This window comes from Epinephelus moara, chromosome 6 (genome assembly GCF_006386435.1).
Source record: "Epinephelus moara isolate mb chromosome 6, YSFRI_EMoa_1.0, whole genome shotgun sequence".
Taxonomy (NCBI): Eukaryota; Metazoa; Chordata; class Actinopteri; order Perciformes; family Serranidae; genus Epinephelus; species Epinephelus moara.
The window spans coordinates 14,173,246-14,185,286 of record NC_065511.1 but is presented as its reverse complement, the minus strand read 5'-3'; the positions used below and the strand labels follow the sequence as shown (position 1 = coordinate 14,185,286).

The window sequence follows — 12,041 nt, the reverse complement described above, 5'->3', positions numbered from 1 at the left end:
GGAACTCTCTTATTTAAATAAGAATAATATTAAATGAGGCAGAAGAGAACAAAACACACTTGAGCTCTTATCTCTAATAAAATAAAGGCCTGTCCCAAAGTATATTTGGTAGCCTGAGACATGAAAACCTTTGATAACACCTGCTTTACAGCACCGTAAAGTGTCAATCCATTTGTGCATTATGCATTTTTAAAAAGGCTCTTTATAACATCCAAAGGGACTCCTACAACCCTTTTTGGTACTTTACATATTTGAGATCCCTTTTTGCTAACAGTGTATTAACCATATGTGTAGGTATTGTGAGATCAGTGCACTTGAATGCTAATTCTGGCTTCCTTGGTGTGTGTTGTTGGTGATCTGGCGTGGCTGGTGGCGGGCTTGATCGCTGCTGCTTCTGACAGTGAGTCTGCAGTGCTATCCTGGCCACGCTGCCGCCTGTCTCCTTGATGGCGGCACGTCCCCGAGCAAAAGTGACAGGCGCTTTGGCGCCCGTGCAGATGGCCCTGCTCACAGCCATCACCCGCTCGGCAAACCAAACCGCCAGGGACGGCACGCCAGCCCTGCCCCTTCCCGAGCCCGCCCCTTTGCTGCTGGTGTTGCTCTGCATATGTGCGTCCAGGACGAGAGAAGGAGCTTAATCTGGTCGCCAGTCAGAATCACACATCTTCAAGTTGCAGTGACTGAACAGATAGAGTTGATGTGTGGCTCTTAATATTTTGCTCTTCCTCGTGCTTCAGATTTTTAGCATCCTGTCAGAATAGATGCAGCATCTCAAAAGAGACGAGGGGGATCATTTATTTCAGACTCACGTTTAATCACTAATATTGTACATTTATGCTTTGCGAAACCGTCCACTTGCCGCCTGTGATTTTTACAGATGTCTGTCTCTGCCAGTCTTTTGTCTGTGTGCTTTTGATATCTCCCTCTTTGTTGTTTCCATGACAACATGGCAGGACAGGCATTGATTGACAGGGATCGTCAAAGGGTTCCCTGGCGACCTGCTCATTGTTCGAAGCCCCTCCCTGCTGCAGTCTGTTTTGTCACTCACCCAGTGATATTTCTGATCTGCTGCTTCTCATTCCTGCTGTCTGTGTGTGTGTGTGTGTGTGTGTGTGTGTGAGTGTGAGTGTGAGTGTGAGTGTATGTATTAAGCACTGCCAGCTATCGGGGTTTAGCTATTTTTTGGCTGCAGCCGTTGTGAGTGACTCACATAGGTAATTCCTACTGTATGTTTGCACTGTTCATGTGGGCTCGTGAGGAACGAATAGCCGTTCCTGCAGGATGCTTTGTATATTAAATGGCTGATATGTATTGATAGCCTCCTGTTCTGGAAGCGGGTTAGCGAGGGGGAAGGCACTGTAACAGAAGACACTCTGCAGATGTGTTGTAGAGAGTACAGCACATAATGCTAATCTGCTGTGTTAGGGATTTTCAGGAGTTTTAGAAACTGTCTCGGTCTCAGTCTGTCAGTGGGATTGAAGCGCAGCCAGGTTCTCCTGTAGTGCTCTCATTTCACTGAAATCCTGTCAGGCGTTAGGGGAGTATGTTGCTCATTTGGAGAAGGGTGTATCAGTAGCACACAGCGAACTCAGACTTATAGGCAATATTATGGTCGGTGGGTTCAGGTTTGCACTGTAAGAGCAAACATGCATGAGCTGCAGAGTGCGTAAAGTACACACGTAGGCATGGGGAGGTGAGCATGCGGGCAAACAGGCACTTACCGAGGCACTCACACGCACACACATGCACATCATCACACAGTCACAGTCGACGGTGCAGCTGCTCACCTCCCCCACCTCCTCCACCCATCTCCTCTCAGGCAGCAGTAAATGTTGCCAGTGTATATATATCAGGTATTATGTCCACTTAGATTATGATATGACAGGTTAGCGTGCCGTTTGAAGCTGACAGCACATCTGTTTCATCAGGAGAGACTGATACTGGCATCTAGGACACACATCTCACCATGCAGGAAGGAGATAAAGGAAGAAGCTAGGGGGCCGTCTTTCCTGTCTCCCTGCCTCCCTCACCCTCTCCCTCTCTCTTCTTTCTCCCTTTTCTCTTACACCCCGTCTCCCCGCCCACCAAGCCCACCACCTCCTGCTCACTTTTTCTTTCTCCCCCACATCTTTTCGTTCACTTGATCTTCCCCTAACCACCTCCTGTCTCTCCTACTTACTGATGCTTGCTGTGTCTTCCCTAGCATGTGAACACACTCACACACATACATTACGTACACATGGTCTGGCCTCCTCTCTAATTTGCCTTTATACATTTTACTGGTAAACCTGTTACATCTCAGCCTTCTTTAGTTCCCTTTTGCTTTCCATTTTTAATCCGTCTTTCTGTTAAGCACAGTCCATGCCATTTTGGATCACAGAACAGTTGTAGTATTTTTGAATGCCCCAGACTCCTTCCTTCAACAGTCATTGTGACATTCTCCATCCAAGTGCCATTGTTTTGCCAGTTCCTGCTTAATAGCACAAATGAAAATGACCTTCAGCTCGTCAGAGTGGGTTTAGGAAAAGCTGCAATATCTCCAAATTAGCGTTTTGTTTCTTTCCCTCCCTGATCAGTTGCATAACCTGAACATGTGAGCAGCTGAACTTCACTGACTGGATGAGTGAAAGGCAATAAAGCTTGGGGAGGAAAGAAAGAAAAGAGAAAAGGGGGAGTTGAACATGCAAGCATGCAGCTGGCTAACAAGGCCAAACAGCCAGTCATTTCCTGGGGAACATGAGGCATGTGCGGAGGAATAGGGAGTTGGGAAGGAAAAGGACAACTGTCAGAAGCTCAGTGATTTATTTTTCCCTTGGAGGCTTTTTTCACCACTGGCTTTCAGAGCCACATGTGTGTGAAATACACACAAATTCATGCATGCATGCATACAGACACATGGACACACCAACAACGGATGAGAGTAAAAGCCTACGTTTCCCATCGTTGAGTATTCATTCCATGTTATTTTGACAGTGGTCCTGTTGGTGTGCTGTAAATCTTTAATTTCACTGAGCTGACCTCTTTTTATTTTCCTCTTTCCTCCCCCTTTTTGTCTTCTCTCTCTTGCTCTCTTTCTCTCCAGCGTACATGCCCGAGGACGAGCTTAAGGCAGACGTTCACGATGAGGAAGAGCACCTGCAGGATGACGGCCTCTCATTAGATGGCCAGGACACTGAGTTTCTGTGCAATGAGGAAGAGGAAGATGTGGATGGAGGCCAGCCGCCTAGTTACAGAGACTCTCCACTCAGCAATGGCACTAACCCTGACGCTGGATACGGGTCTCCGCTCAGTGATACCAGCGATCGGCTGACGGACTTCAAGAGCACCTCTTCCAGGGATGGTCAGGAGAGGGAAGGCACGGCTTTGCCCTTCCGCCCCAACAACGGCCTCTCTTTCCAGGATAGCCTGGCACAGATGAAAGCCGTCTATGCAAACCTCATCTCAGATGCCTCTTGGTCCAGCATCACAATGGACATCATGAAATCCAAGCCTGCTGCAGCTGGCAGTGTCAACAGTGCCCTCACCACTCCAGAGCCTGCCCCCACTGCTTCTGTCTCCACGACTACAACCACAAACAAGAGCAGTGCAGTCAACTTGGCTAGCAGTCACCATAACGGCAGGAGCTCCAGCACCACTGTCAACCACACAAGCAGTGCGAGTGGCAACACTAATGGCACAGCAGCTAGCTCTGTTAGCAGCCACAGTGCAACCAGCTGCAGTGGGAGCAGCAGTGGTGGGGCTAGTAATGGTAGTGGTGTAGCCTATGACTGGCACCAGGCAGCTCTTGCCAAAACTCTTCAGCAGACCCCCTACCACCTTTTACCAGAGCCTAGCCTCTTCAGCACAGTGCAGCTCTACCGGCAGAACAACAAGCTGTATGGTTCTGTTTTCACTGGTGCAAGCAAGTTTCGCTGCAAAGACTGCAGCGCTGCCTATGACACACTGGTAGGTTTAACAGTCCACATGAATGAGACGGGCCACTATCGAGATGACAACAAGGACAAAGAGGAGGATCAGGGAAAGCGCTGGTCCAAACCACGTAAGCGCTCCCTGATGGAGATGGAGGGGAAAGAGGATGCCCAGAAGGTACTGAAGTGCATGTACTGTGGCCACTCATTTGAGTCTCTGCAAGATCTCAGTGTTCATATGATCAAGACCAAGCATTACCAGAAAGTGCCTCTCAAAGAACCAGTGCCAGCCTTGGCCACTAAACTGGTGCCCACTTCAGCTAAAAAACGAGCAATTCAAGATGCTATAGTCTCCCCATGCTCCCCAGACTCTATCCATGCTAGTAGTGGTGGTGGTAGTGTATCCCTAGGGGATGTTGGCAAAGACGCAAAATCTGCAGCTAACCCCTATGTTACGCCAAACAACCGCTACGGCTACCAGAATGGTGCCAGCTACACATGGCAGTTTGAAGCTCGTAAAGCTCAGATCCTCAAATGCATGGAGTGTGGGAGCTCTCATGATACACTGCAACAGCTGACTGCCCACATGATGGTTACTGGTCACTTTTTGAAGGTTACAAATTCTGCATCCAAGAAGGGCAAACAGCTGGTTTTTGATCCAGTGGTGGAAGAGAAGATTCAGTCTATCCCACTGCCACCAACCACCACCAGACTCCCTGTTCCCAGTGGTGTTAAGTCCCAGCCGGTGTCCCCTGCCCTTTCCTCATGCTCAGAGGAAAAGAGGGAAGGAGGTGAGGATGAGAAGGTTGAAGCAGGTGAGCCAGTGGAGAGAAAAATCAAGGAGGAGAGAGATGATTCAGGTGAGAAATCTGAGTCTGATGCCACATCATACAAATACCTTAGAGAAGAAGATCTAGAGGAGGCACCAAAAGGAGGGTTAGATATTCTTAAATCCCTTGAGAACACGGTATCCAGTGCCATCAGCAAAGCCCAGACAGGCACACCGACATGGGGTGGCTACTCTAGCATCCATGCAGCCTACCAGCTGCAAGGTGCCATGAAGAGCTCTGCTACTGTTCTACCCCCAATGGTCCAGAGTGTCCAGATGCAGCCAATGTTTAACAGTGGGCTACGAGGCCTGGTAAATGACCCCAACTCAGTCATCCACTCGCCTCGGAGCCCTTCCTCCCCTACCCCCCTCAGGAGCAACGTCACTGCCATGGAGGAGCTTGTGGAGAAAGTGACAGGGAAAGCTGCCACTGTGAAGAAAGAAAAGGAGGAGAAGATGGTGAGCCTGGAACGATGCCGGCCCCCGTCGTTAGTAAAATCCCCCTCTCCTGCACTGAGAGAGCAGAGAGAACAATTAGCATCTCCAAATGACCTTTCTTTAGGTAAACCATCCGGTATGAGAAGTAGCAGCCCAGGCAGTGTAGATTCAGAGCTCATCTGCAAGAAGGAGCCCAAAGAGAGCCTTGTAGATGGCCACAACAACCATTCAAAGAACAGCTCTGAGGCATGCCAATCCCCAGTAACTAACGGCAACAGTCTTGGCATCATCACCGATCACTCACCAGAAAGTCCCTTCATTAACCCTCTCAGTGCACTCCAGTCAATCATGAACACACACCTGGGTAAGGCCTCCAAACCAGTAAGCCCAGCTGCAGACCCACTATCTATGCTTTACAAAATCAGCAACAGCATGATGGATAAGCCAGCTTTCAACCCAACTCCTCAGGGCAAGCCAGCTGAGCCCGTCAACCACTATCAGTTGTATGACAACAGTGACCAGCCCATAGACCTGAGTAAAAATAAATCCACTGTTAACAGCAACAATAACAATAACAACAGCAGCAGCAATGTGCTGTTGACCAACAATAATGTAAATGGTAACAAACCCCTTATTTCCCTCCCTGACTCAGTGTCCTCTCCTCTGAGAGAGAATGCTCTGATGGACATTTCCGATATGGTAAAAAACCTCACTGGGAGACTGACGCCCAAATCTTCAACTCCCTCCTCCATCTCAGAGAAGTCGGATGCCGACGGCAGTGCGTTTGAGGATGCCCTAGAGGACCTCTCCCCAGTGCAGAAGAGGAAAGGGAGGCAGTCCAACTGGAATCCCCAGCACCTCCTCATCCTCCAGGCACAGTTTGCCTCCAGCCTGAGGGAGACCTCAGAGGGCCGCTATGCCATGACTGACCTGGGCCCCCAGGAAAGGGTCCACATCTGTAAGTTCACAGGCCTCTCCATGACCACCATATCCCACTGGCTGGCTAATGTCAAGTACCAGCTGAGACGGACTGGGGGCACCAAGTTTCTCAAGAACATGGACTCGTGCCAGCCCGTGTTCCTCTGTGGTGACTGTGCCTCCCAGTTCAGGACTCCCTCCTCCTACATCAGCCACCTGGAGTCTCACCTGGGCTTCAGCTTGAAGGACCTGTCCAAGCTGTCAGCTGAGCACCTTCGGGAGCAGCAGGCTGCCTCAAAGGTGATCACAGACAAAATGACATTCGGCAGCCCCCTGTCAGCCTTGACCACGGCAGAGGACGACACAGGCTCTGTGTACCAGTGCAGACTTTGCAATCGGACATTCGTCAGCAAACACGCAGTCAAACTGCACCTCAGCAAGACCCATGGCAAGTCTCCAGAGGACCACCTGGTGTTTGTCACTGCTTTGGAGAAACTGGAGAAGCTAGACAAGATGGAGAAGGTTTAAGCGGGGTCTCGAGCTGAGCGTAGAGACTGACAGCTGTGGAACTGACTAGAATTTCATTGCACTAAAATGACATTGTTCACAGTTACTGCACTGGGCCGAACTGAGCCGCCAGAAAAAAAAATCGGTCTTATTATTTTTTTGTTGTGATAACTGCCTGACTGGACCATGTCTTTTCATGTTGATTTGTTTTTGTTCTGCCAAGCTTTTTTACACTTATTTTGTAATATATTTATATGCTATTTGTCTGATCTGTGCATGTATTTTAGTGAATCAAGGTTAAACACAAGATTTTAATCTTTTCATGGCAAAAATACAACTACTGCTTCAATGGTAAGAGTGGTGAGTGGAAAAAGAATTAGTGGAAGAGAAAACTGTATAATACTTGATATGAAGAAGGTGAAAAATTAAATGTATACACCAAAAGAATGAAAGAATACCCTGAAAGACTGAAGTAGCACCTTAGACAGTTGAATTTTGAATTTGTAAAGAGACCATGTTTTGAAATATCTTGCATTTGTCAAAATCAGATTGATTTCAAAGATCAAGGATTATCATTTCCCCCCTTCTCCTTTTTGGGTTCCTGTCATTGCAATGTTTCTGATGATGAATGGCCTGCTCATAAATCTGTCAGTGTATTAGAAAAAAAAGATCACGTGAACATTTGGAAAAACTGAAATGCTGCTTCTGGTTACGAGTCAATCAGTGAAAAATGAATGGCCGTCAGTATGCAAGTTTGCTCAAAAAACTTTTCCTTGTTGTGAAGTATCACCTTATAGCAATTTTCCAGTTGTATGGTTTGTTACAACATTCTCTTTCTAAATTGTGTCGCTTTATTCAACTGTAAAGAGAACAGTCCGTTACATGTAAATGATTACCAGTGAAAATGTCAGTACTCCATAAGACATATCTTACCATTTGAAACGGCTCAACATTCTTTGTATCTTAAGGTGTGTGCATTCTCTAACTTTTATATTGTCATTTTATATACAAAAATGATAAAAAATAAAAACAGATGGTGTATATAGATATATGCTGTAGAGCTACAAAATGTCCTTTTTTTAAAGAAAATACAAATTTAGCTTCTTTGGCTTGGTTTACAGAAATGATTTTAATTATACTTGCATCCAATTTGATGCATGAAATGGTGTGGAAAATAAATAAGCGATGCACAATGACTATACATTTCAATGTTTTATCGACAATATTGTAAAAAAAAAAAGAAAAAAAAACTTTTTAGCACCGATTAGTTTGTTTCATTTCTTTCTCAATTGTAAAATAAACCCCAAAGCAGTTGTTAACAGTCATACATCTGTGGTTGTGTGTTCATTTGTCATGGCGGTGCACCGAACTCAACATAAAATTTGACTCTGTAGCATGGCGACAGATTAAAGCAATCATACCCATGTCAAATCCTAACTCAGTGTAATACGATTTACTTTTTGGGTTAAACTTAAGAATGGCAGAGGTGAGATCCAAAACGCCCCTGTCTCACTGTTAGCTCATACTCTGCAACAGGCCTGCTTTTATGTTTGCAAAAATTTTAAGAGGAGAAGAAAAGTCACTTGTGTCATACTTGTAACTGATGACTGAGCCACATCATACTGCTGATGATTATTATAATGATGAAGATGACGGGGATGATAAGCCTGTAAGGGTGCCTATTGTACTGTAAGGAACTCATGCTAGGCTTGTGACTGGCCTTCGGAGGGCCCGTTCTGAAAGAATCAGTGTTATATTAATGACGGCAGTGTACTTTTGCCTGTCTTCTTGGAACAAAATCAGATGGGTGTCTGTTCTGCTTGATACAGCCTCCTGACTGGCCACACTGTACCAACCAATAATTAACACAACTGTTCATTTGATACAGGAGGAAGCTGCAATGCTGCTAACAAGAAACCCCTGCGTATCTTAACACTGTGCATTTAAAAAGTGACATTGATTTTCGTGACGGGGCAGTGGAGAGGTGTTACTGTGAATCTTGGCAAGATGGAAACCGTAATCAAAACAGAGCTATTACTTAAATTTAAAGTTGCTTGCATCATTCGTCAGAGCCAGAATCTAATGCACATGTGTGTAGTACATGCCACATTTTCAACACACCTGTTTGTACTTTAGCAGGTTTCTTCAGATAACACAACTTCGCAGGATGAAGTGTAACATCAGCATTGTTAGCACAAACAGGTTTATTGGCTGAACCTTTTTGATTTCCACAGCCAGCTTGTGATTGTCTAAGATCAGTGAAAAAATGTGCAGTAAACTGTTACCGTTTTCCTCCTCACTTCATTTACTTTGTTTCTGTCTCCTCTAAATGATTGTTTGCATAGTTGCTTGCCGAGCATGACAGAAGATGTCTGCACCTTTTTGGCTAATCAAGCAGCTTCTACTCTACATCATCCAAGTCCTTCAGTCTCTTCTGTTGCATTGTGGCCACTGCTTTTTCTCACCACTTCTTACAAGCACTCTCTGCTTTGTGTGCTGTTTTATGTTCTTAAACTTGAGGTCTCACTCCTTTCAGTGTATACCACGGCCTTAACATTTAGCTTTAGCGAGAGCTGAAAGTGATTCGTTGTGTACAATGACCTCTGGATGACCGCCCAGCAAGTTGTGGGGTTTTCTTCCTCAGGCAGCCCTGCAGGTGAAGCGTCTGCATCAGGAATTTGATCTCTCATCTCGCCCTCATGTCTCAAGTTTCTGATAGAGTACTTACAGTGCCAGCCTTTGTATGGATGACGCCATGCTGCAGTGTTATGACTTCCATTCCTCACACTCACAATGTGTCTCGTGTCGGCTGAGTCAGTCACACACACTCGCTCTCCCGGCTATATTAGCGCGAGTGTCTTTGTGCAATTACACACCTCCTCGATCTGGCTGCACCTCGCTGTGTTGATACATGGATTCAGTGACAAAGGAAACACAGGCAGAGGGCAGATTAGCCCGGCTGAAGATGCAGCTTCCTCGGAAAAGGGGCTGCTAGAGTTGGGTTATAAAACAAACAAGGCAGATAAACAAGCAACATTTGGAGGAGATAGTGTTCCCTGCACACCAGAAATAAAAAAACACCTTGTAGGTTTAATACCCCACAGCTAAACCTGTAATTTTGCTGTGCCGTCAGATAGCTGCTGAGCCGATAGAGACTCTTTCCTGCTTTGTTAGAGATCAGTGCACTGTTTCCTGTGCGTATTCTATGTAAATTACATGCGATAATCGCCACGCACGGCACAATGCTGGTTCCCGTGGTGCAAACGGAAACCGAGGGTAGATAAACGCAGGCTGGGCAGATTTGCATAGCCTTTGTGTTTTGGGCGCTGCTGAACGTGAGCCCTGAGGATTGGTAGGGATTTCCTCAAGGTTTTGTATAAGTAAATGCCTGCTTCCTCTCAGGGCTGGGACCATTATGTACAGCAGACAGGGGTGGGTGTAGACAGAGGGCACAAACGGAATAACAAAATTACCTGGGCTGGTGGGAACACGGGGAGGGAGTATTAACCTGCATAACTCGCATCTGCCTCTGCCGAGATAGAACAGAGGTGTATTGGCGTTTGCATGGGAATGTGTACTCTACTTCACACTCTGATTCTGTACATTACATCAAGCATACTGTGTATATTTGTGTCATCTGTTAGAGGCAATAACAGAGAGGTGCCACTCTGTAGTTAGGAGTCACAGACAGGGAGGGCATATTGATGCCAGTGCTTCTGATGTTTGATGTTCACCTCTAAATCTTCAAGGTGCTTTATTACCCCCAATGTATGTATGCTCAGTGCAAACACACACTCACACCTGTGGTTTCAAACAAGTCTTTTGTTAGGCTTCATATGTTCATGGTCCTTGTTCCTGGTTCGTCTATGATAGCGGCATGAAGATCATTGTCAAGCGCGAAACAAAGACAAAGCGCCTGCTGAGGATCCCAGCGCGCACGTCTGCCGTCTGTAAAACCTCCAACTTTGCACACAACTCCGACGTATGGTTTAATACCCTTCCAAAATACCTCAAACCAAACAAACAATGTCTGACAGGGAATCAACAAACAAAGCCACGACGACTGAGAGCCTTTGCACTGGATCAGAAACTAAAGTCGGAGAAATCTGTTTGGATCCCGATAAAACTCCTCATTGTGGAAATTCCATTCAGGAAGGAGTTATCAGTATTCACGTTTTTGCACAAGATACCTGCCTCTATTTTTATGTTGATTTGAGTCAGTTTGAAGGCTTGATTCAATTATGTTGCTCTGCTTCATACTGTAAGATGTACAGGATCTGCGAAATTCTACTCTACATATGCAGTAACCAAAACATGTCCTGCATAGTGTCATAAAGGTTGTGTTTGTGCCGCAACCTTTCCTTTGGATTTGGAGACAGTGTAATCACAGACACTGAAAAGGGGTGTATACAATATTACAATTAATTTCTTTTTTTATTAATTTAGCTGTTAAAGATGTCAGGGTACTGGAAAACCTGGGTCCTTAAAGCCTCATTTCCAAGTATGTAGTTTTATCAAAGATTTCCCTACAGCAAAACTTTTGCACACCTGTAGCATGACAGGTGCATAGGAGGGGCCAACTATAATAGAGCAAAGAATTCCTGCATAATGTCTTTTACACTTGCAATGATCAGAAATTTATGTGAACGTCCACATTCAACATCATTACATTTTGGTGGAAAAACCTTCATCAGGTAATTTTGAATAAAAAATATTTTAATATTTTAGTTTTTTACATTATAAAGGTCTCTGTGCTGACACATTGTTCCCAATAAATTTCTGATTATTGTAAACATAAAGAGACAGTTTGCGGGGCGTCTTTGCTCTGTCAAAGTTTTCCTAGAGTGTATATAATTTTGCATTTAGGTTCTGCACAGGAAATGTCTCCAAAGGGGTGATGGATGCATGTTTCTTTACATTCTTTACATAGCACTTATGGCTCAGTAAAAGCATTTAAAAAATAATGACATTTTGAATCTACAATAAAAGATTGAACTCTTTTTTCCACCAAAGATTTAAGCACTTTTACATAGCTTAAACCATTAACTATACAGGTAACCTGATGGGGTCCATTACAGTCAGCACACATTGTTTTTACAAAAAGCTGTCTGATTTGTTTACATTAATTTATCCATTTGCCTCTTTTTGATTCAGATACACTGAAGAAGACTACGTCATTTCAGGCACTACAGTGTGATACTCACCTCTCTGTAACCGAGAGTGCAGCACTCCAGCTGGTGTCAGTAGCGGTGTATTTGTATTTCTTTGATGGACACGCGGCAGTCTTTCATCAAGGTGGGTTCATTTTGTGGTGGGAGGGTTGATGTGACAGAGTTGTCTTTGGAGAATGATGGTGTTTGACAGCAGCAGGCTAACGGATGTAGGAGATCATCTGAGTCTGCCAAGCCTTTAGTTATGATGTGGTGGTGGATGAGAACTGC

The 12,041-nt window shown here is 45.3% G+C and overlaps 1 protein-coding gene across 2 annotated transcripts in view; it reads left to right on the top strand.

The window, feature by feature from the left end:
- The window catches only part of LOC126392032 (teashirt homolog 1-like), a 37,779-nt gene extending 29,854 nt beyond the window's left edge, over positions 1 to 7,925 (top strand). For both annotated transcript variants that reach the window (XM_050047141.1, XM_050047140.1), the window contains exon 3: positions 3,083 to 7,925. In XM_050047141.1, the coding sequence (XP_049903098.1) occupies positions 3,083 to 6,621 (3,539 nt within the window). In that variant the 3' untranslated portion in view covers positions 6,622 to 7,925. The remainder of the gene's footprint in view (positions 1 to 3,082) is intronic.
- Positions 7,926 to 12,041: the final 4,116 nt, after the last annotated feature.